Genomic DNA, 24,839 nt, shown 5'->3' with positions numbered 1-24,839 from the left:
TAAATAAATTGAACATGAGGCATAGTTAACCATAGGAAAAAAAATATGTAAATGTAAATTTAAAATGGGCATTGATGTGTTTATATTGATAAATAGTGTACATAACTCGTTTTAATTTAGGTATTGCAGGTGTAGATGTAATGTTGCAATGAGTTAGCTATTTTATTGAATAGCTATTCAAAAGACTCCTTACATACTCGGGGCAAGGTTCAAGCAGACACATAAAATAAATGCTGAAGGTGTATTTAGTTTTAAGCATTTTAAATAGTGGCATACTGTAGCCGTTTCACACGGTCTCCATATTATGTCACAAGACTGTTGGAATTTGTCGGGGGGCAAAGAAAGAACCCTAGCAGGCATTTTTATAGAATAAAAGTGACTTTCACCAAGCAGAGGCATTCTGTTGAGTTCTACTTTTTTTTTTTTTTATTCAACACTGAACTTTTAAGAGACGATGAGACCCGACTTGTTTTTGCAGTTAAATTAAGAATCAAGACTTGCATTAACTTTGCTTGCAGTGGCAAAATCTACTTGCTCCAAAAGATTTGTTGGCCGCAGCAGATTTTCACACTTCATTGATTTTAAATAGAGGCGTGCGTGTGTGCGCACGTGTGTGTGGACTTGCTGTATGTGAGCTGATGAAAGCAGTAAATGTCCTGGATGCTTCACAGTGTTTTGTCACTGCTCAGTGGTGACCATTCAACCAGCCCAGAAGATCGGAGACGTTTCCATTGCTTTGGAGCGCCTTCCTGCAAGTGTCCAATGCAGGACAAGCAGCAGGTCAGACACGTATATGTGGTTGTGAAATGTGAATGTAGGCGGACCAGCCCGACTCACAGGGAACTTTACCTACTTTTCATTTGTTACTGTATTTTGGCATTTTCAAGCTGCAGCCACAAAATATGTCCCTTTCCTGGCAGTGCTGGACAAGCTGGCATATTTTTTGTCTTTCATAGGGTTTTGTGTCAATGTGTCTTACAGCTGGCGCAAATAAATCTAGAGTCAAAGCCAGGAATATTTTCAAAATTATGATTCCTGAGGTTTAGGGTTTAAGTAAAATGCTTTTTGTTCAACACCTGGACATCTGACACTTGTGAGTTAAACTCTTCTGTCCTCATTTGAGCCTTTTTAGGGTGAAGTGCAGTTGTTTAATGTGGTTGTTCTCTACTCTAGGTGTGATCGAAGACAGAAGGCTCCGAACCAACCGTCACAATGCGGTGGTGCCTCCTGAGGTTGTATCATGTGTTTGCACTGGTGCTGTGTACGTCAGCCAGCGAGGACTTTGACTGGACGAAGACTGAGAGAACATCTTTCTATTACGGAACCTTCCCAACAGGTAAGTGTCCAAAAAAGGACCTCCATTGACCAAAAATCCTAAAAGTCAAGGGGGGGGGGGTGTCTTTCGTATAATCAATATTTGATATAATGACATTACCATAGTTGTTCGGGGCATTTTCAAAACCTTCCATGGAAGTTAAACTCGACACTTGCAAAATGCTATTTCTGTCTATAACAAGGGACTTAAAAGGTTCAGCAAACTAAAACATTTTATGCATCTCTGTGAAAATGTGTTTACCATTCTTAAATATGTTAAACAAGTCTTCAAAAAACACGGATAAACATTCAATATACATTTTTGATGAAACACAGGGGGATGGGGCAAAACAACTCAACAAAAAATATTTATGATTATGAAAAAGTAAAAATAAAAAATTGGAAAAAAACATTGCGAATATGCGAATCCGTGTGTGCCACAAACTGTGAATATGTGCAGGTCAACTCGACTGTACTCTATTGTATTGTGGTAATCACAAACCACTACAAAACTGTCACTTTACATTTTCACCCCCTTTGAATTCCAACCATGAGATTGGTTTGAGTTTAGATCAACTAAATTCACAAGTGGACATTTTGAGTTGGTTTAACGCCAGTATTGCAGTACCATTCAAGTGCAACAATAATTTGACCAGAGTTGGGCATCGCCGATTTCCTGTCTGTATATTTAATCGAGCCACGCGGTCCCAGTCGGTCGAGTCAGCCAAACAACGTCGACAACAGACTTAACCTGTACCACGTCACATGCAGGTGCCGCATTCCTGACACTTGGCCAAGTAAGGAAAATAAAATACAAAATAAAACAGGGTTGTGTACCTTGCAATGAGATGAGCTCCATATTCTTTTTATTTCACCGATTAACCCGCTGTGCGTGTGTCTGTTGTTTTTGTTTGATATTTTTTCTTTGGCGGCATGTCTGCTCGTGTGGCGCCTGCTTGTGACTTGAGAATTACGTTCTCGACGCCAATTGGCTGTCGCTGACGAGGGATGGACCGGGACCACGTGGTCGATTAAATATGCAGGACGGAACGCGGTGGTGGTTAGGCGATGCCCAGCTCGGAATTTAACAATATACTAAGTCATTATTATTCAGTCTTTCTGTGTGGAAGTAAATAAAAGTCCCTAAATGCCCAAGTCATTTGTTGAAGCAGTTTTTGAAATCTGTCATGCAACTACACACTGCAAGAGATATCTAGAATACTATCATCTTCAACTGAGTTGAATGGAATGACTATGAAATAATTCATGGTTTCCATTAAATCTGAACCATATATATACTCTCAGGCTTTACTCAATCTTATATAATAAATTGCAATACAAGAGTTGTATCAAAATTTCTACCTTCACAAATGTAACACTGTAGGTAGTAGGTATTAATTGAGTACCTAAATATCGCAAACAAAGTATTAGAAGCACAACTGCAAGCTACAATGACAATTAAAAAAACAAAACATTAACAATATTTTGCATTTGATGAAAAATGACGCAAAAGAGTAGCACTAGTGACACTGATTTTCTCTGCAGGTTTCACCTGGGGTGCTGGCAGTTCTGCTTATCAGACAGAGGGAGCTTGGAATGTCGATGGCAAAGGAATGAGCATCTGGGATGCATTTTCACATAAAAAGGGAAAAATATTCCAAAATGTAACTGGAGATTCCTCATGTGATGGGTTCTACAAGTTTAAGGTGAGCAAACCTAAAGAGTGATATCGAGACTCTTGAAGGACTACAAATAACCAGACTGTTCAGTCTGCTTTGAACAAACCATGTTTATGGTTGATTATAGTGGTATTTTATTCCCTCACTTTTGATATATCATTATCTATACCGCTGGAGCCTATCCCAGCAGTCTCGGGACACCCTGAATCGGTTGCCAGCCAATCGCAGGGCACACAGAGACAAACAAACATCCACACTCACAAAGGCCGTTACCCTTCCAGTTATTTGGGTCCAACGGCCAGCCAAAAGTCGTACTCAAGTTACTTATTTATTTTCCACACTTCCCCTCCTTCCCGGCCTTCAAAATAAAAGAATACCAGCAAACCACTATACACAGCTGGTTTGCTATGGCGTATTTCCATAAATAGGGAAGATGCCAGAGAAGTGCATGAACTCCACGTTGATGTGGCTGCGTCATCCTTGAGTCAGTGCTGCGCGCAGCTTGAATGTACTCAAAAAAAAAAAAAAAAAATAATAATAATAATAATATATATACTCGTGGACACAAGTTGAAACAAGTCGGGGGGGCGTTGCTTCAAAAAGACAGCGACCACAATGGATATTGTGCATGCTACAACCATAAAGGGACCGAGATGACTAGACGATGCATTTAATTTTATTGCGAAAACGATCTGGAAGGTGGCGGCTAAGGGGGAACGTGGGTGAGTAAATTCTTTCCACACACAACGCTGCTAAACTAGTTGCTTTGCAGGAGCAACGAGCTGCGTGGGGCATCCTCTCCGTGTGGGAAACTGTATCATGTGTCATCGCAACATAATGGACCGACCAGAGCAGCAACAAATCCTTATGTGTGCGTGGCATGTGTTGCAGACCTGTCACCAACAGCACAATGCGTCAGTCATGTGAATCAATGTGACAGTTGTTTGTATAAGAAGAGACGTGAGACAGCAACGTGTGTTCAAGCGTGTTTGTATTTCCTTATTTTCACATCACGTAACCCGCGCCTCCCACCTGCAACTGGGGCATACCATTACAAGAGGGGGCGGGGGGTGCTGGGGGGCAATACCACAATCCCTATAACATCAGTTTTCGCTTGCGCCGACGCGGGAGTAGAAAAAAGCCTAAAAAGAAGCCTTTCACAGAGTAGGCTGAGATGAAATTTTGCCGGCAAGCGAGCACGTCACACGCATGAGGGCCGATTAGTGGGCCGGACTAAAATCGACTTCCGGCCATGCTTAGTCCAGCCATTTTTTAAAAATTTGTCAGCCGCCCACCCCCGCGCCCCAAAAATGGGCATCCGGAGGGTCCGACCGGTCCGGCCCAGGGACGGACTGCCCAGCTCTGTGTATATATATTATGTGTGTGTGTGTGTGTGTGTGTGTGTGCGTGTGCGGGTGTGTGTATGTATAGGTCACTTGACTTTTCCAAGCTTATCTATACTGTACCTTGTTTGCCATAGTAGAAGTTGCTCTGATCTGAATCTTTAGGAAGATAAGACAATACATAGAGCTCTATTTTCGTGAATGATATAAATCCTTTGCGGCACGTAGTGTAACTTTGCTTGCAGCGGGTTAGATCGAATGTTGGTGCTATTCTCAGATGAGTGCAGGCTGGTGTATACCAGAGAGTGTGGGCTGCGTCGCTGTGGGAGTGGTTACAGCCAACTTCAAGAGGGGACTTAATTGATTGAGTATCACAACGCAAAGCGCTACAAACATCAAATTGATAAGTGCGTGTAATGCCGATGGTGTAATTCAAAGTCAACCCTCGAGAATAAGTTGCCATACAAGTGTCTGTACCGCGCGCAATGGGGCCCCAAGTCGACCCCTGAACAATTAGCGACTGTCTTCTCCAGCATGTTTCGATGCATTCTCAGACTCAGGGTGGTGATCAAGGCAAAACAAAAGTGGGAAAACAGTCACCACTGTTATCGCAGCCGCGACACAGGATGTTATTTCCCAACGGATTACTCTCCCTCTGGTTCCTCCTGATGTGCTGGGGCGCACTGTCCCACATGGAACCAGGTTGCTCCTTTCCCCTTCAGGCGGAGGGCGTGTGATGTCCTCTCGACAACCTTGAAAGGCCTAGTCCACCGAGGCTACGTCCACTTCCTTTTCAAGGCTTTCAAGTACACCCATGGTACTGTGAAGATGTTGTTGTCAGATTGGTCACCTCCTTTCTCCTTGTCTGCTACCTGCATGGAGAACAATTGGACAAGGTGATTGAGCGACTCAAAGTACGGCTTATACCTGAGTAGCTCCATTTCTTCTTCCGTGCCGTTCACGGCTGCCGGGCCTCGGAACTGGTGTCCCCTCAGCAACTCGAATGGAGTGAACTGCGTCTGTGAGTTCACTGAGCTGCGAATGGACATTAATGCGAGCGGTAGCGCCTCCACCCAGGTTAATTTGTTTCCGACCATGATTTTGGCAATTTTAGACTGCAAATTTTGATTCATCCGTTCCATCTTCCCTTGTGACTGGGGGTGGTAAACGGAGCCAAAGGTGTGTTTCAGGCCGAGCACTGTCTCAACTTTTTGAAGGTGTTCATTTTTGAAGTGCCGGCCGTTATCAGAGCGGATGCGCCTGGGAAAGCCATGAGTCGGAATGTACTGATTGACTAGTGCCTTGATGACAGAGGCTGCATCCTCCCTTTTGCAGGGATATGCCTCAGGCCAGCGCGTGAACGCATCGACAATTACCAATAAGTGACGCTGGCCACAAACTCGGTCAATCATGTCAGTGAAATCAATTTGAATTTCTTCTCCAGGATGTTGAGGCAAAGGAAATGTCACCTTCAGGTGGTTTGAATACTGTACAATTGACACACTGCACAATTGTTGACAATACTCTCAATGGTGTCATGCGTGTGTGGATGCCACCAGTGTGCGAGTGAGCGTGTGATGTGTGCTTGGTAGGCTTTGCTAGCCTCCCAGATTTTTTTCTCTTCAGGTGACGCGCACTTTTGATCATCCAATAATGTTTGTAGCGTGATTTTTGGAAATAATGCGATAGGTTCTATTTCCGCACTCACCATTTGACACGCGAGATGATACCCAGCGGTTTGTTTAGCTGCCAAATCTGCTGCTTCATTTCCTTTTTCCACCCGGCCTTCACCTTTGCTATTTCCCTTGCATTTTATCACGGCCACTTTAAGTGGCTTCATCAACGCTTCCCGAAGACGCATCATCCCTTCTTGATGTTTTGTTGGAGTCCCTGTTGCTGTCAGGAAGCCTACCCTCAGCCACTGAGTTATTAATTCAACATGCAGTGCGCTGCAAACTTATGCTGAATCTGTAAAAATGTTGACAATTTTTCCTTTGGCTAGCTCTAGCTCCCTTACCACTGCCTTCGAATCTGCCAACTGTGCTGAGTGCTTCCCTTCCATCTTTTCTGCCTCCACCACTTTCATGCGTCCCTGAGCGTCCTGGCTCACCACTGCGTAGGGCCCCCGTAAACAGCCAGTGTCGGGATCCCTGAAACAACAACCGTCTGTGTACAATGTGATCTCAGCGTCCGGGTATGGGATACCTTGCAAATCTGGCCTGATCCTGGTCTGCTCTACTGTTCTTGCTGCGCACTCATGTGGCTCTCCCTCCTGGATAGTATCTGCCATGTTGATTCCTTCATGTGTGTATGTGATGTGTATGAAAATTTTCTCCAAGCGACTTTGTCTCAGAGAAGACAAAGTAAATGCGGTCAAAGTGATGAATGCCATGTGTGTTGTGAGAACAATCAACGGGTGTGACATCACGATGTGCGCTGTTTTTTGCAGTATTTTTGCCAAGCCCGCCACGTAACGAGTACATGGTGGGTGTCGCTTTTCAGTTTGATCCAGTTGTACACTTATGTACATTAACACGTGTCTCTCCCCCCCCCCTTTCTGGAAAAGAACACCACACATGATGGTGATCTTTTCAGAAACCTCGAGGTAAAAGGTTTTGGTGTAATTTGGACGGTACAACTCTGCAGCAGAGGCGAGGGCTCGCTTGAGCGAAATAAAAGCGCTCTTTGCTTCCGTGTTCCAATTCAAAACGGCCGTCCGGTTGCGCATTCCAGGAACCGCAACCAGGGCGCGTAGGGGAGTTGTCAATTCCCCATAGTTGGCGATGTAATTTCGACTATAACCCGTGAGTTCCAAAAACAACAGCATTTCTTTGACTGTGCACGGTTTTGGATGTGACAGAATGGACTCACAGTGAGCTGGTGAAATAGCAGTTCCAGTCCGTGACACCACACGGCACAGAAATGTGACCGTGGGGCGACAACATTGCACTTTCGCCCTGGAGACCTTGAAGCCGCAATGGTACATGGGGTGCAAAAGCAAGTCGGTGGCTTCCAGGCAAACCGTGTCATTGGGCGAGGCTAACAACAAATCGTCCACATATTGGATGAGAAGCGCGCCGTCTGGGAGGGCAAGAGGATAGAGCAGGTTTTTTAGTTCATGATTAAAGGTTCCCGGTGACAACTAAAAGCCTTGGGGCAGCCGTGTATGACGAAGCTGTTCGCCGTCATATGTGAATGAGAAGATGTTTCGCACTTCTTCAGCCAGCGGCAGGCAGAACAAAGGCATTTGCCAAATCAATGACGGTAAAAAATGTGTGCATGTGGTAGAGAAGACTGAGTGCTGTGAATGGGTTTGGCACGGGAATAGTAGGTGTGGTGACTATAGCATTTATGCGCCTGAGATCATGTGCCATGCGATCCTCCCCCATCACTTTTTCCACGGGTAGGACAGGAGTGTTACAGGAGGACGACGACGGCTCCAAGACACCGCAGCTTTCAAGCCCGCGATCGTCCCCCGAATGCCCTCCCCACCCTCCGGATGGCATCGGTACTGGTTCTGCCAGATTGGGAGGAGTGAAGAGACAGCAAAAACAAGGTGACTGTGGAGCAGAACCCAATATCCGTCGGGCCCCGGGTCCACAACCCCTCCGGCAAGAGTGCAAACATGGCTTCCGCCCCGGGGTGATCCATCTTTTCTCCACCGTGATCGCGTGAAATTTGGTGGTGTTCCAAAACAGGTGAATTGTGTACACACGCCGAAATGCGATATGCTGACAATGAGGCGGAATACTCAAGATCAGGGATAGCAGTTGGGACTTAATCGACAGCTTCAACGCACTGCTTCACCATGGGTCCCAAGTCCTTGGCCTGATGGTGAGCCCCGATGGCCATTGTGATGTGTGGTTCAGCCGTGGTGGTCATCTCATACCACTCGCTTTGCTCCGGCGCAAGGCACACATGCGAGGCGATGCCTGTAGGTGTCACGAACAAGAAGTCAGATTGCAAATTCCACTGATGACCCTCAATTTTTGTAGAAAAAGCATCTTGATAGACCAAATCGCGTGTGGGATCATAGTATAGTGTGCAATGAAGTGGGTCAAAGGGTGGATTAAAGAGGTGCAGGCTGGGAAGCCATGCAGACCAGAATTGGAAGAGGGCACACACGCCGCCTGTGGAAGGGGACTCAGGGCCGCCCAATAGATGTCAGCGTATTCATCATGTTCGGCCACAGGAGCAGTAGAGAGCATGACATATGCCTTTCCCAGTGGCTGCACACAGTCCATTTCAGTCCCATCCGGAAAAGCCATTTGGAGCCCCCTTGGCCCACAAAAGATGCTTGCTCCACACTTAATGATCATGTCCCGTCCAAAAAGATTCACTGGACATTTGGGTGAGTAGATGAATGCATGAGTCAATGTTTGTTCCCCCACTTTCACAGCAGCCGGGTCTGTCAATGGCAGAGATTCAGGCAGTCCCGAAAAGCCCACAAGGGTGACAGAGCAGTCACTGACTGGGACATGCGGAGGCAGTTCACGCAGGCTTGAGTATCATGCCCCATATTGATCATCATGGTTAGTTGTTGTCCATCCACCATCACCAGAACGCAGGGGTCCGCCAGACCCTGCGCATTGAGGCTCCCTGGGCACCCCTATTGGCGGGCAGGGAAATGGCCCGAATATTGCGGCAGCAGATCAGCTTTAGGAGGCGTGTGCACGGGCGCCGGCAGTGCCAAGCAAACTGGTGGTGCAGGCAGCTGAGGCAAAGATGGCTGCTGCTGAGGTGGCATCGTTATCTGTGGCACAGGTTGAGCTTGGATGTAGACAGGCATGGTGCCTGGCTGTGGTTGGGCCTGCCACGTTGCCACTTGGTTGGGACAGTCCCTCGCCCAGTGCCCCCAACCACCACAAGCGTGGAAGCACCCACCTTGTCCCCCTGGTCTGACCCCACCCCCTACCTTTATATCTCCGGAGTGACCACAGGCAGAGCAGGAGAAGCAGAGGGCACGGATGCAGTCTGGGCCTCCTGTTGCACCATTTGTTTTTCCTTCTTGATGTTTGCAGTTGCACGTTTCGTCTCCTGGATCTGTAAATGCAACAATTCTTTTTTTAACATTTCGTCTTTATCTTGTTTAACTTTTTCTCTTTCTAAATATCTGGCATAATGGTGCAAAAAGTGTGTGCGCCACTTGGCTGGATTTGCAGTTGACATTGATGGGTACTCTCTCATGCATCTGCCACCGGCCGAGGAACTCCTTTTAGCCCGGCCGCTCGGAACAGTTGAGTCATAATGAGGCTAACGGATGGGTCACCCCCAGACGCTTCAGTCCACTCACTCCTGGCACGAGATAAATAAGCCAAGCCAGTCTCCCCCTCCCCTATCTGGAAAACACAGACAGCGGCCCCAGGGGCGCTGGGTACATTTCACGCACAGCACGTGCCAAAAGGTCCGCCGTCACGGGCCGGCTGTCGGCCAAATCCATGGTGTCAGACATGGGCTCTAGGCTCCTCAGATCTTGGAAGGAGAGCTTGGTTCCAAAAATGGCACGTATGTCCCCCAACGCCAAACTCATGCCTTGAGTAGCTTCTGTAAATTTTTTCATGAACACAGAGCCGCCACTAGATGGGGGCAGGAGTTTCTCCACCAAGCAAACACGATCTGTTATACTGAAAGGTGTATAAACACAAATATTGGGATCATTAGTGGGTGGTAGTAGTGGTGCTTGAATGGATGAATGTGTTTGTGAGGGGGCAAGAGCAGCATGTTTTGTTTGTCTGGTTTGATAAGGTTCCCTAGCTGTCTCCTTCTCCAAAGGTGGGGGCTGCTATGGCAGTGTGTGTGAGTGTGCCACCCGCCCTGTGATCACATCTTCCTCAGACTCGTCTTCTGTCTCCCATTCCTCCCTGAGCGGGGCAGATCTTTTTGTGTGTGTTGTCCGGCCCACGGTCGCTGCACTCTGAGATTCTATGCGCTGCTCATTACTAGCAAAGTCTGTACCGCAATCATCTAACGTCACACCTACGCGGTCCCTAATTTGCGTGTGGACTTCAGCCCTTACGAGGTCCTGCTTAATGTTCTCCATTCGTCCACAACAATGTGGATGAATGTACCCCGAAGGAAGGTGAGAGCGAGGTATTTCTCTGGCCTATCTCTCCTGCCAATGAGACATCATCGCCTTGTCATTTGCCGTGAGATTCCCACGGCCGACCAGTGAATTATCACGGCCTTTAACTGGCCCTGGACACGGCCTGAACGACCTCTCGGTGGCTCGCCTTGGACTTGATACCTTACTGTGCCGCTTATTATCTCAGCCATGGGGGCCTGAATGCCCGCTTGTTGGTCAATTTCAATCATGGGGGCCGTGGGCCCTACTGGTCCACCTCCGCAGTGGGGGCCACAACTGGCCCGCGCTCCTCAGTTTGGATTTGGTTGTTATTCTTTCCTCCTTGACAGCTGCGCTGAACTTTAATTGCTGCTCTCAGCCGATAATAAGCGGTAATGCAGTTAGCCACGTCACGGCTTCGTTTTTCTAGTACATGGTTTTTGAACACATTCTTATTTGCCTTTTGCTCGTAATCTGCAACCTCTGCTAATTCATGAAATGCAGCCAAAATCTTTAACAACGCCTTGACAGATGAACCCTTTTCATCTTGAGGGAAAAAGCCACAAGCCGTCTTTCACAAGGATCTGCGCATTTTTTACCGCTTTTAATTTTTGGTCTGAATGTCCTTCCTCTAACTAACTCCCTCAAGTATGGCCATGAGAGCTCGAGTTGTTCTCCCACAGACATTTCACTCAAAGCATAGTTCATATCTTGAATGACTATCGTCTCTCCTCTCCAAGAGAACTCCCTGCGCTCGCTTCCCACAACTGCCTGACTCATGTTTTCGGCATGCGCTGAAAATTGTACTAAATATGAGATCTGTCCAAGCTTCGTCAAGCAGCCAGGTATAAGGCACCAACTGTATATTAAACGTTCCACAGTTACAGGAATAAAAGTTATGTACACAACTAAATTAACCAGGCGACCATACGTCGACCCTGAGCCTCCGCTGTTCTTACACTATGCGGGAAACCTTTTCACCCGACCGCTCAGTGGAAACAATAATCGAAATCCCACGGTTCACAGACAAGTTACCAAAAATCAAACTCATGCGAAACAATTACACATCGCCAAACAGCAAGTCCAGTATCAAATAAAACACCATCAAATGACACTCCATATGCATGCGCAATCCGCACACAAAAGGCAACTCCAAATAGACAATTTTACATGCAAGATCACAATTATTGACAAAAGCAGACAATCTTCAAACACTTAAATGTTGATTATAACTGGCGACTCGGAAAATCCCCGATTGCCCTATTTCGTGAACTCTGTATATACGTCACAAGCCGTAGTTATCGGAGTCGCTCCCGCAACCCACTGCTAATCAGCTGTGCGTTCCTCCGAGACCCAGCAGCACTCGGGTGCCCTCTTGGCACAAGGATCCCAGGCCTTTCTGGTGGCTACCGTTGGCCAGACAGTCACACCCTCGTCTTCTCGAAACTACGTTAAACATACTGTACAGCAATCGCACCAACAAGCGCTAATAGAAAAATTAAACAAATTAAACACTGCTTAAGCAAATAACACCAATAACAAGACGCAAACAACAACAACAAAAAAACAATCAATATACAGCAATGAATCCTGAAACACCTCAAGCACTTCATACAACGCTGCTTAAGCAAATAACGGCAATATCAACACACAAGCAACAAAAAATCAATCAGCAAAGAATTCCTAAATTTCAGAGTATTTATCGCTATTTTTCGGCAGCGCTCTTCAACTCTAAAATATAATAGAATCAGCATTTGGAGCTTTCTTGTCAACAGGCACTCCCTTACCTTTTGTTTTTTGCCGGCGCCGGTCTAAAGAATATTGTAGAGTTGAGCGCAAGCCACGGGATCTCCAATGGACTCCCTCCTTGGATGATCACGTCTGGCTCACCAATTTGTTGGAGTTGTTAGGTTTGGGTCACCAGGGAATTATCAATTCACTAAAACAACTCACTGTTCGTTTTATCTTTCAAGAAGGCATTCAAATATAAAAATAATAATAAAGACTCACACAAGTTGATTGAATTTTCCATCTGTTTCTTTCAGTCTCTGAAGTTCAGGAATCTGACAAAAGTCAAGCTGGGCTGCTTTTCTTAACCTCGCGAGGGACTCGTACCCGTGACGGGCACAGTCAGAAAAGAGCGCTATCTAAAATGCAGCCCTCACATATATATCATACTGCCCTAACAGAGGAATCTAATCAGAAATGTCGGTAGACTCAAATCTTCTCCCTCCGTGGCGTGTCACTCCAAGTCTTCGGTCATGTTGGCGCCTCGAGTCCTGTCTTTGGCTGGCGGCTCCAGAGTCCCAAGGACTCAGCCCTGTGAAACACTCGAGGCCACATTCCCCTCCACAAGCTTGTATGTTTTTGCGTGTACAGATAAAAGTGTGCATTAACAATGAATGCTTGGTGGTGTGTGCGAGCGTGGGTGTGCGTGTGTCTGTGAGCTTACTCAAGACACTGTCTTATGACTGCTTATGTGTAAAGATATTTAGCTGATTGTGTATGATGACCATGAATGTGCACTACCATTACCAAAAATGTATAACACAATAACCGATCCATGTATCACTAATATACTAATTCACATGGAACCATGATTGTCCATCTGCAATACAATAATCACTTGACTATATCTAGCTGTCATACCGGCTAATTTCAAATCCCGGCTAATTTCAAATCCCCCCCACTTTCAATTTATTTTCACCTTAACTTATTGTAATTGACAAAATCAATGCATCATGAATTACATAATCAATTAGCTGTTTGTTAAAGGTGATGAGGCAAATAGCTGAAGATTTTTTTCTTAGCAGAAAGTGGAGGAAAATATTTTTCTTTCTGAAACTGAATTATCTTATTGAAGAGAGATTCTACTATTTACTATTTTGGCTGTAAATGTATGTCTTTGCATATCTACAAAAATGTATTATTAGTTGTTGTGGTAGTCCCATTAGTCACGTCCCCCCACTTTTTTTTGACAGCTCCACTTCTAACGCCGTCCACTTAATCCCCCTTTTTTAAACATAGCATTGTGGGCATGTGCCCTGCGACTGGCTGGCGACCAGTTCGGGGTGTAGTCTGCCTTCGCCCATTGACGGCTGGGATAGGCTCCAGCAACTCACCGCGACCCTATATAGGATAAGCGGTTTGGAAGATGACATGACATGACATGGCATTGTGGGCAATGTCAAAAATTATTTGTAGTATATGTTGCGGCCAGTAAAGAAATATATGCGGGCTGCAAATGGCCCTTGGGCCTGAAAGTGTTTTTCACAGGACAGCGACGACATATTCTATGCAGGCCCACTGGTTGAAACAAGGTATTCTGATTAATATTGCGTTTGTGGAATATGAGAAATCTCAGGAGGCGGCCATTTTGTCACTTCTATCTACCGATAATAACATCACAGTTGCTCAGGGCTCAGATAATGACCAATCATGGCTCAGCTTCAGAAAACAGGTGAGCTGTGATTGGTCATTACCTCTCTACCCCTGAGCAACTGTGATGTCATTTTCACTCGACAGATGTGACAAAATGGCCGCCCCCGGTGATGGCTAAAGGCTAGTGCATTTTGTTGCTTAATTTATATTCCACAAAGGCAATATTAATCGGAATACCTTTTTTGAACTAGTGGGCTTGAATGGAACATATTCAATATAAAATGTGTTTGGGTTGACTTCCTCCTAAATGTATTGCTTTTTCTGAAGGGGATGGAACAAGGCAACAATATGACATCTTAATATTGTGTGCTGTTTGTTTTTAAGGATGACATTAAGCTAATGAAAGAGATGAAGCTGGATCATTATCGTTTCTCCATCTCCTGGCCAAGAATTTTACCAAGCGGACTCAAAGGTAATGCACACATTAATTTGGCTGGGAGGATTTGCAAATAACTCATAAAAGTGTTGAGGCAATTCTTCAAATCCTGCACAAAAAGTGACTAACCAGTAAGTTAAAATGTTCCGCAAAGTTGTATTTTGGTAGTTTGTTTAACCCAAAAGATTTTAGTTATAGGTGGATCAACTTAAATTTTGTGTTGAACAAAAGCCTCATAGAATGTAATTGTATTGCAAAACATGTTTTTTTAAAGTGCAGAATATATCTAATGAACAAACTTTAATTACCAATAATGTCAGTCTATGAATCTGTTTCAGGTGAATACATCAATGAAAAAGGAATTAAATATTACAATGACCTGATCAACACGTTGCTGGAAAATAAGATCACTCCCATTGTTACTTTGTATCACTGGGATTTACCACAGGTTAACAACAAATTAATTAAGTTTATTTTTCAATTTTGGAAAAACTGATTAAAAAATAATAATAATCTGATGTTCTTTTATTGTCCGACCTCCCAGGTGTTACAGGAGAAATATGGTGGCTGGCAGAACGTCAGCATGGTCAACTACTTCAACGACTTTGCCAATTTATGCTTTGAAAGGTTCGGCAACCGAGTGAAGTATTGGATCACATTCAACAATCCCTGGGTATGTGAGGCCAAAGATGACAGGCTGCCTTCACTGTCCTGAAAATGGAATTGTTGTAGAAGGGCTTGTGTTTCCAGTCAATTGCTGTGGAAGGATATGAAACGGGCGAACATGCACCAGGTTTGAAGATGAAAGGAACGGGAGCTTATAGAGCTGCACACCATATCATCAAGGTAATTCAGACGACTTAAAGTGTTTGTGTATGTTTGTGTCCAAGTCTAATTTCCAGGGCTGTAGTACTCGAGTCCGGACTCGACATGTTTTTTTTGTTGTCTTGGACTTGACTGGGACTCCTTGGCATTTGATTCAGACTTGTTATTGGACAAAATATTTTTATAGACTTGACCCAGTCCATCTATGTTTTGATTCCTGAAAATTAACGTCTGCCTTCAAAGAAACTTAAAATAAAGTTTTTCCAATTTTCAAAATAATCATCTGATTGGTTAACCCGACCGTGAGCGCCAAAGTAAAGCTTTTTCTACAGCCTCTTCCTTCCCCCCCCTCCCGGGGTGGCTGCGTGTAGAGCAGCACTGGCGAGGTGCGCCCCACCTCCAAAAGACATCTTAAATTGGTCTATAGCAACGACACAACTCTAAAAAGTCATTGCCTGACACGTTGTGCCTTGGAGAACCCCCGACCAGGAGACTTGTTGATAATACGTTAGCACATCAAAATGAAGTACGGTAAACTTATCATTTAGGGTAGTGTTGCACGGGATACCGGTACCAGTACCGTGCCGTGTTTTTGGGCGTCAAAAACGTCCCGATACCATTTTTTTTTAAACCGGTATTTAAAAAAAAAAAAAAAAAAAAAAAAAAAAAGCACACAGAGCACACCAACTCTGTCTTAAAGGCAAGTAACATACGCTAAAAGCGCCTGTCTACCGACGTGTGAGAAACAACTTAAGTGGAACACCTCCTTCTGTGTGTGAGGAAGATGGCTTCAAGCATTGAAGCGCTGGCTGCCCCTCCACTCCTCGTTGAAAAGCATGACGCGCGAAGTGTCTTGATAATATAATTATTATATGGAGCTTTTTTTGCGTACATGGCCGACAGCCATGGTAAGCATGACGAAGCCCGTCCATAAGGCTTGTTTTAAAACTAGCGTGGCTCGAGGTGGGAACACGTCCAATCTGGCCAAGCACCTCGCTGACCGGCATCCACAGTTATACCACCAGTTTAAAGAGTGACACGTTGTGATACATTTCTAAAACTTCCCTCAAAAATAAGCAGAGTGTAAATTATTTTGTTCACAATTTGACGAGGCATTCGACTATCTTGGAGCGGATTAGAGAAGAGTAGACACACCAGGGGCGGAGCCTGGGTGTGCACAGGCCCACCCAGATTGAAAGACTGCCCACCCAATGAGATTCATGAAAAAAGATATACCGGTATTTTAAAATGTTTTCATTATTTTTGAATTTGTGTTTTTTATTGTTTTGAATCTAGAAGGGCATAATTGTTGCTGTCTAAGGCTGATCGGAACTTCATATTATTCAGTTTGTCATTTTATATGAATATACGATGTGTCGGGATAGGAGGATTGTGCTCAATGAGAGAAATATTCAGGCCCACCCTGATTTTTCCAGGCCCACCCATTACCCACCTTCTGGCTCCGCCCCTGAGACACACACACACACATGCACACACGCACACGAGCAACATTATGTTGAGTCATTATGAATTAAATGAACATATTTGCTTGTCCGTAACGGTGCAAAGGTATTGTCGATATCAACAATGGATGACATGAAATGCAGTCAAATAGGTCAAGAATATGGCATGCAATGTAAAAACTTGGAGTGAATAAGTACAGTATATACCGGTATAATTGTACATACATTGACATGTAGACATTATGCCTATGTAAACATATAAATGCTGGCATTGATCTCTGTATTTACAAAAATGTCATTCTTAAAATCAGAATTGGCTTATTCTGTGTCCAAAAAGCACAGAAGCTATACAGCTGCATATCTGGCCATGAAAATGATCATAACCTTCTCAATACTGCATTACAGTAGATGTCACGCTAATGGCTCTATAAACCTCTGTGCACATTTTCTACTAGTGACGTTTAAATAAATAAATAAATGGGAACTCGCTTTCTTAAAGTTGAATTTACATGTAGTCTATAAAATATAAATAATCAAGTATAGAAAGAAACAGTGTAATATATTTATCTCACTCTCCCTCATGTATGCAAATGTTCATAGGTGTTCATATTTTTAAAAATGTGAAGTTCTTTTGTCAGTTAAAATCTTGACGCTTTTGCTGATTTTAGAATACCGTTTCGGCGTCAGTATCGAGGTACTTTATGCAGGTATAGTATCGAAGTCAAAATTTTTGTATCATGACACCACTTTCATGGCACACAAACAGAAGAATAAAAACCCCAAGAGGATGAGGAAGCGGTTCATGGTCCGAGTGATATTTCATGGACCGGTATCCATCAGTTAAATTCCTGAAGTGGTGCCAATGTACATTTATAGGGCATATACTATATTTTCCACTACAGGATTTTTATAGTTTTTCAAAAAATGTATTTGTGCCCACGGTCACAAGTGACCCGCAGTCGGGTACCGGGCTGTGAATCGATGGTAGCGGCCCACTATAGTAGGGGGCCTGTGCCCCAGTAGAGCTTTATGCCTAGCAATACCCCTGATAAACACGAATTCATCGATAAATTGTTTAGAGACCTTGTTTGAATGTTGAATTGTCCAAATCCTCAGAATTTCAACAACTCAACAGTAAATATTCTCAGAATCGTGTCGTCTGTAACAGCAGACTGATTACATTTGTGTTGAATCCAATTAAGACATTTGCAAACTGCAAGCTGATTTTAATTTGCAAATTATTTTTTGGAATGATCAATATTTGAGCCTATTTTCTGACATCTTACGGATCAAACCAGTAACTGAATCCAAAGCAAGAAGGAAAAGAGATGAAAATGATGAAATGTGAGTACACGGGGGTCGACTGTAGATGTCAATGAGTGGCTTTCGATGGAAAGCCACACGCAAACACAAAAGTCATAACACAAACTATCTGTAGTGCTAAATGCCAGTTGGTCTTTATTCAACACAAAATGTCATTGAAATACCGGTAAACATGTAATAATAATAAGTCTCATGGTGAATGGAAACTTTCACTTCCTAATGGTAATTTTGTGCACAGTTTTGCATTTGACTTTGTGGATTAATTGTCGCTCACGGGGATCTGAACATCATTTCTCTTTGTTTTATCACAGGCACATGCTAAGGTTTGGCACACATATGACAAGGGATGGAGGAGCAAACAAAAAGGTATAAAGTAAAGGAGAACAGATGACTCACAATGCTCACATTGCTGTCACTGCAGGGCGGAAAATTTCCATGCCCAAATTTGGTCAATTTCATCTTTTCCACACATTGATACTAGTGGACGTACGTGGGTCTGTTAATTCATATACTGCTGACCAATCTAAAGTGTTGAAAATAGCTTGCTCACTTTGACGATGCAATGTTAATGTTAATGCTCAACATACTTTTTTTTTACCCTGGTTTCCTGAAAAGCAATGGTTTTAGAGATATAAGGATTCCACCCGATGGCATGATGAAACCAAAAAATGTGTTCGTTCAGGTCTAGTTGGCATCTCGCTGACAGCTGACTGGGGTGAACCAGTGGACGCCAGCAACCAGAAGGACATTGAAGCAGCCGAGCGCTACATCCAGTTCTACTTGGGCTGGTTTGCCACGCCGATCTTCAGTGGAGACTACCCTCAGGTTATGAAAGAATACATTGGTACGTCTTGCTCGCGTATTGAAGGCTATTTACTGCTAAATTTCCCTCTGTATTCGTTTGTCCTTTATACAGTTAGCTTAAAGAGGAAATCAACCCAAACGGAATATGAGTTAAGCAGCAAAATCCACCTGTTTTTAGCCTTCTCTGGGGGCGGCCATTTTGTCACTTCTGTCAACTGAAAATGACATCACAAATGCTCAGATCTCAGGTAACGACCAATCACGGCTCAGCTCAGAAAACAGGTCAGCCATGATTGGTCGTTACTTGAGCCCTAAGCAGTTGTGATGTCATCTTCAGTTGATAGAAATAACAAAATGGCCGACCCAGAGATGGCTAAAAACAGGTGGATTAACACTTATTCCACAAACGTAATATTTATCAGACTGCCTTGTTTCAACTAGTAGGCTTGCTTAGAACATTTTCTTGAAAAAATATGTTTGGGTTGACTTCCGCTTTAAGTATTTGGACAAAGACAGAGTTTACCTTCATACACTAGCACAATCGATTTGTAATAATACAAAATAAAATCTATATATGATTGAAGTGTGGACATTAAGGCTGCATGATTATGGCCAAAAGCAATCAAAATTGTAATCACGATCGTTAATCACAATTATTCAACATGTTAGGAAAAACATCTACATATTTGTGTTGCACTATATTTTAACAAACAGTTTTCAGTGCAAAATGTCACTTTGAAATAAATAGATTATCATTTTAGAATAAATTATAAATCATTTAAAAAAAAATCATTTACCCAATACATTTAAAATTTACCAAAGGCAAACTGAATGTTAATGCTACTATCTTGTTTAACCTCACTTGCCTTGAATCCAAAACAAGTCCAGGAAATGGATGTTGATCACTTTCAAGGCACTAGCTCCTCATCTCCAATTTTTACTGTACTTTCTTCTCCACCCACTGGAGATTGTCCGACTACTGTTTGAGAAAACGCTCGATTACATACAGAGCAGACTAGAACCCATATTTTAAATATAAATATTATCAACGATCAGGTTAACTTCATTGTGGCAGCCAAATGGTGATTCCAATTAAAATTGTGCAGTTGTAGTGGACATTCAGCTTTTGAGACAGTTTAATTAAAAATATGACATTTAACATGCAGGAATAACAGCCTTTTTATGTAGAGGAAATTAATTTGAGGGTCTCAAAAAAGTATTAGGACATCATGATAAATGAATTATTTGGATTTAATGACTATACCTTTTTTTTCTTCCCGTCATGACCTTGACCTTTGTTTCTCCTGCCCAAACAAACTAGTTTGAGAACATTAGGGGCTAATTTTAAGCCTCTCTGCTGTTAAGGCAGACGTGCCGATAATTAGAGTATTCTTCAATGGTCAAGTCAGCGATGTAAACCTCCCGAGCAAAGACCTGGCAAAGCATCTCTTGGGGTGCACCCGAAATTTGATTATGTCCCATGCTTCAAGATTTCACAAAGTCACTGGTTGCAAAGGATTTTAACCAATGTATCAAAATGAAGGCTTATTCCAAATTATGTCAAGTGTCCAAATACTTCTGCACCCCAGAAAATGTATGTAGTGTGCATAAATTTATTATATATCTCAAATGGAAATGGTTAATATAAAAACTCTAATTCCAAAGAAGTTGGGACAACTGAATACAAATATTATCAAATCCTTTCCAACCTATATTCAATTGAATACACTACAAAGACACATTATTTAGTACTTAAACTCATCACATTTATTTATTTATTTATTTATTTAGGGGGGGGGGGGGGATTTACTCATTTTGAATTAAATGCTTGCAGCACATTCTAAAAAAGCTGTGACAGGAGCATTTTTTTCAAATAATTGTATTCTGTTTGTATTTATATTTTACACAACGTCTTTGAAATTGGGGTTTGTATTTTAGTGAAATCTAGAAATTAAAACTGAGAGTTTAAACTTTAAACATGTTTACTTAACCACTGTGGTGGGATAAGGAGTGTCCCTGTCTGAATTCTTTTGGACCTAACTGTATATCTTTCCACCATAAGGCAGGAAGAGTGGCCAACAGGGCCTAGGAGCATCGCGGCTGCCCGTATTCTCAACTCAGGAAAAGAGTTACATCAGGGGAACCTGTGACTTCCTGGGCCTCGGGCACTTCACAACTCGCTATGTCATACAAAAAAATTATCCATCGAGCGTTGGAGACAGCTACTTTGCAGATCGGGACCTGGCGGAGCTGGTGGACCCAGAGTGGCCTGACCCTGGCTCTGAATGGCTCTATTCTGTGCCCTGGGGCTTCAGACGCTTGTTGAACTTTGTCAAGGTGCACAAAATTTGCACAGAACTGCATCGTAGAACATCTAGTAATCGTATGGAAATGTTTTAAGTTTCTAAAAATTCTAACATTGCTTACAATTACACTTAGCAAAAAAGTGAGCCACTGTATCGTTGAACAAAGTGAAACATGAACAACATTAATAAATGAGTGAAATACAAAACCCATGTTAAGGACACATGCTTCATACAATGACATGAATATAAATGGTAGACTAATGTGTCACATATTTGGAAATCTCTCCCATAGACTCAGTACGGAAACCCAATGATCTACGTGACAGAAAATGGTGTATCAGAAAAGACGCTGTGCACTAACCTCTGTGATGATTGGAGGATGCAGTACTTCAAAGACTACATCAATGATATGCTCAAAGGTGAGGCCGCTATTGTGAAGATAGTATGATTAAAAGTTACACAACATTCCTGTCAACTTTATTCTACTGATTTGTGTTACAGCTGTAAAAGACGGGGTGAATGTGAAGGGCTACACTGCCTGGTCTCTCCTGGATAATTTTGAGTGGGATGAAGGCTACTCCGAGAGATTTGGCCTCTACTATGTAGACTTCAGGAACAAAAATAAACCACGGTACCCAAAGGCTTCGGTCCAGTACTATAAACGCATCATCAGCTCTAATGGCTTTCCCAATCAGAGAGAGGTAAATTGCAACAAAACATTTCAGATCATTTCTGCACGAGACCATGCCGTATTAATTGAATTTTTGGGATTCCTACAGGTGGAGAGTTGGAAGAGGAAAGCAATAGAGACGTGTTCTTCCAGTAATCAGCTCCTGGCAGCAGGTCAGCACAAGAAAGCACTTTTACAGCAGGGACTGATAAACCAAATGGAACCAAACACAAGCTTGTTACTTCGCTATCTAATGGGGATTTTTTTTTTTTTTTTGCTTTGCCCCTCCAGCTAGAAGAAAATCCCAGGGAGGTCAGGAACATTCAGGAATGCAAAAGACTTGGCCAGTTCATGATGAAGTTTAGGTACAAGTGTTGAAATCGCAGATGTACACTATTCTCCCAGCAGACGTAATTGATTTGCTAACCACGCTACCATAAATATTATATTATATAAAACTATAAGACAATGACAACAAATGACCTTTTATGATTACAGTACTTTAATTTCTTAGCTACATGCAGTACCAGTCAAATGTTTCGACATACAGTACCGTGTCATTCAATCACATGAGCAATTGTACCAAAACGTTTTAACTGGCGAGTCAACAGATTACAGATACTTGAGGTACATTTGCACCTGTTATGCAATCCAACTTTAACAAGGGAAGATCGTGTTCAGTTATGATTCACTCTGTGACAGAGATATTGATTGATTAATATCCATACAATTGTCATTTACTGTGTTGCTACACCCATACAGAGGTATTTATAATGCTAATGTCCATCTGATTTAACTACACAAGAAGGTCAAAATAAGCAGAGGTGGACATTTTACTAAATTTGTCTGGTCCGTCATTCATCATCCGTCAGGGGCCAGGGTACCCGTCCGTCATTCGTCAGTCTGTCATTTTTCATGACGAACTGAATTGTAATCGTCAGTCAGTCCGTCATTTAGTCCATCAGAAGTCCGTTGGACCGTCAGTCGGTCCCCCCAAAAACATCAGAAAAACGGGCGTCTGCCAGTGACAGACTGACGGACGTGGTTAGTGACCATTAAATTGATGGATGAAAACCCACTTCCGTCATTCGTCAGTCCATCTGTTTTAAAAGATGTTCCCTCATTCGTCAGTTGTCAGCAAAACGGGCGTCCGTCAGTGACGGACCGATGGATCGGTCTGTCAGTCTGACGGAATGTCCGCCTCTGATCATAAGAATGAGTCAGTGTTGTTTTTTAGGAACTTACAATCACAATAATAAACATTTTGTGAAATGAACCCCTGTTTGACAGTGTAAATTTAAACTGAGCATTATTGTCTCTATAAAAGACAGAAGTGTAAAATACAACTCATGTTGAATCTTATTATACTGTGCAGGTGCAACTAATGAAGTGGTTAGTGAGTACATGATAATTATTACTTACATGCACTTTGATTATTGTTAATAGTATGGAAGTATTATGAAGTCAATATTTTACTTTTAAATCCGATTCATCCTGCGTCAATTTAGCATGTGCTGGTAATACAGTTCAGTGAAATATAATGAGTAACAGTTCAATTAAATACGAGTCTATGTTTGTTCCTCTCATCAGAGCTCTTTTTGTTAAGATGATAATTAGGAGGAGTAGATAACAGACATTTGCTGATGTTTCAGTCTCTCTCCTGTGTGTTTCAGATCCACTGATAGGCCACATGGAGATGGTGACAGAGATTGTGGTTCCCACTGTGTGTACACTGTGCATCCTCCTCAGTGCAGTCTTCCTCATGTTCCTGCTGCGACGACGCTTCTGAGACACTCAGATATCCTCCTTGGACGTTATCAGACCTCAGTGGCCATGTAGAAATTAATCAGGTCAATCTGGGAATAACTCAGAAGCAGTAACACATACAAAGTCAACAGAATTTATTGATATGGAGTGCGTGTCTTGATGTTCTCTTTTGAATAAACTCTTCAGACTGTAAGAGGAATCTCAAAATAGCCTCTACCTGTCATGATCTGCAAGAATGGATTAAAGTTTGGTATTTGACTTTGATCTCCCACCCAAAAAGCGTGTCATGTTTCTGTCAAATTTCAAAACATGAAAAATAAAAATTCCGTGTGAATTCTTAGTCTTAACATTTTGCCAAAGAAATATTGAAACATTTTGGTTATACAGTCACACAAATTAAGCAAACCAAACAACTGTTGCTCGTTTAATGAATATTATTTAAAGATAGATTGGCTACTTCGTTGTAGATTTCAAAATAGATTAATGCTTTACATGTAAAAACAAATACTTCAGAAAACAAACAATTAACTGCTTTGGAATGATCACACTGTGGTTCTCTTGACTGTTTTTATTTGCTATGAACGGTAACAGCTGAAACGGATGCCTCAAGTCTGCGGACCAGACTCTACTGGCAGTACCGAGGACTCAGCGCAGCCTCAGAGGGGATCGAGCCTTTTCTCTTGCTGATCCTTTCCTTTGGAATGACGTACCGTTAAATTTCAAGCAAGCCCCCTCTCTGTCCATTTTCAAAACTCGTCTTAAGACACATTTTTGTTCTTTGGCTTTTGACCCAACATGAGACTTGACATTGTTCTATTGTTTTCTGGTGTCTGCTCTATTTGTGTTAGTATTAATTGATTGATGACTTGATTGATTAACTAATAAATTGTTTATTTGATTGATTAATTCATTCATTGGTTAATATTTAATGGGTATAAAATGTATTTATTGTGTTATTCATTTACTGTTTTCACTGCCTTTGTTTTTGTGTTATTGATTTTTACTCGGCGGCATGGTGATCGACTGGTTAGCACGTCCGCCTCACAGTTCAGAGGTCGTGGGTTCGATCCCAGCTCCGGCCTCCCTGTGTGGAGTTTGCATGTTCTCCCCGTGCCTGCGTGGGTTTTCTCCGGGTACTCCGGTTTCCTCCCACATTCCAAAAACATGTATGGTAAGTTGATTGGATACTCTAAATTGCCCCTAGGTGTGATTGTGAGTGCGGATGTTTGTTTGTCTCTGTCTGCCCTGTGATTGGCTGGCGACCAATTCAGGGTGTCCCCCGCCTACTGCCCAAAGACAGCTGGGATAGGCTCCAGCACGCCCCGCGACCCTTGTGAGGATAAGCGGTACAGATAATGGATGGATGGATGATTTTTACTCCATGTACAGCATTTTGTATGCAGCAACGTTTTTTTTTTAAGTGTTATAAAAATAAACTTGAGTTTAGTTGAGAAACAACTTCCTTTA

At 42.9% G+C, this 24,839-nt stretch overlaps 1 protein-coding gene across 3 annotated transcripts; it reads left to right on the top strand.

Annotated features, from left to right (window-relative positions):
* Nucleotides 1-639: 639 nt before the first annotated feature.
* On the top strand, nt 640-24,166 carry LOC147150541 (lactase-like protein). 3 transcript variants are annotated; one of them, XM_086025609.1, is made up of 15 exons: nt 800-1,093; nt 1,174-1,336; nt 2,860-3,020; nt 14,163-14,250; nt 14,553-14,662; nt 14,759-14,887; nt 14,965-15,060; nt 18,137-18,191; nt 18,508-18,669; nt 20,692-20,966; nt 21,228-21,354; nt 21,437-21,636; nt 21,715-21,778; nt 21,897-21,970; nt 23,279-24,166. In XM_086025609.1, the coding sequence occupies exons 2-14, from the start codon at nt 1,213-1,215 to the stop codon at nt 21,968-21,970; spliced, it is 1,665 nt and encodes a 554-aa protein (XP_085881735.1). In that variant the 5' UTR covers nt 800-1,093; nt 1,174-1,212; the 3' UTR covers nt 23,279-24,166. The 3 variants fall into 3 exon arrangements, with proteins under 3 accessions (XP_085881734.1, XP_085881735.1, XP_085881733.1); XM_086025608.1 differs by lacking the exons at nt 800-1,093; nt 21,897-21,970 and adding an exon at nt 640-780; XM_086025607.1 differs by lacking the exon at nt 21,897-21,970.
* The last annotated feature ends 673 nt before the right edge of the window (nt 24,167-24,839 follow it).

This window comes from Filicampus tigris, chromosome 3 (assembly GCF_054856515.1).
Source record: "Filicampus tigris isolate MCC_2025a chromosome 3, RoL_Ftig_1.0, whole genome shotgun sequence".
Classification (NCBI taxonomy): domain Eukaryota; kingdom Metazoa; phylum Chordata; class Actinopteri; order Syngnathiformes; family Syngnathidae; genus Filicampus; species Filicampus tigris.
This window is presented reverse-complemented; position numbering and strand designations above follow the sequence as displayed.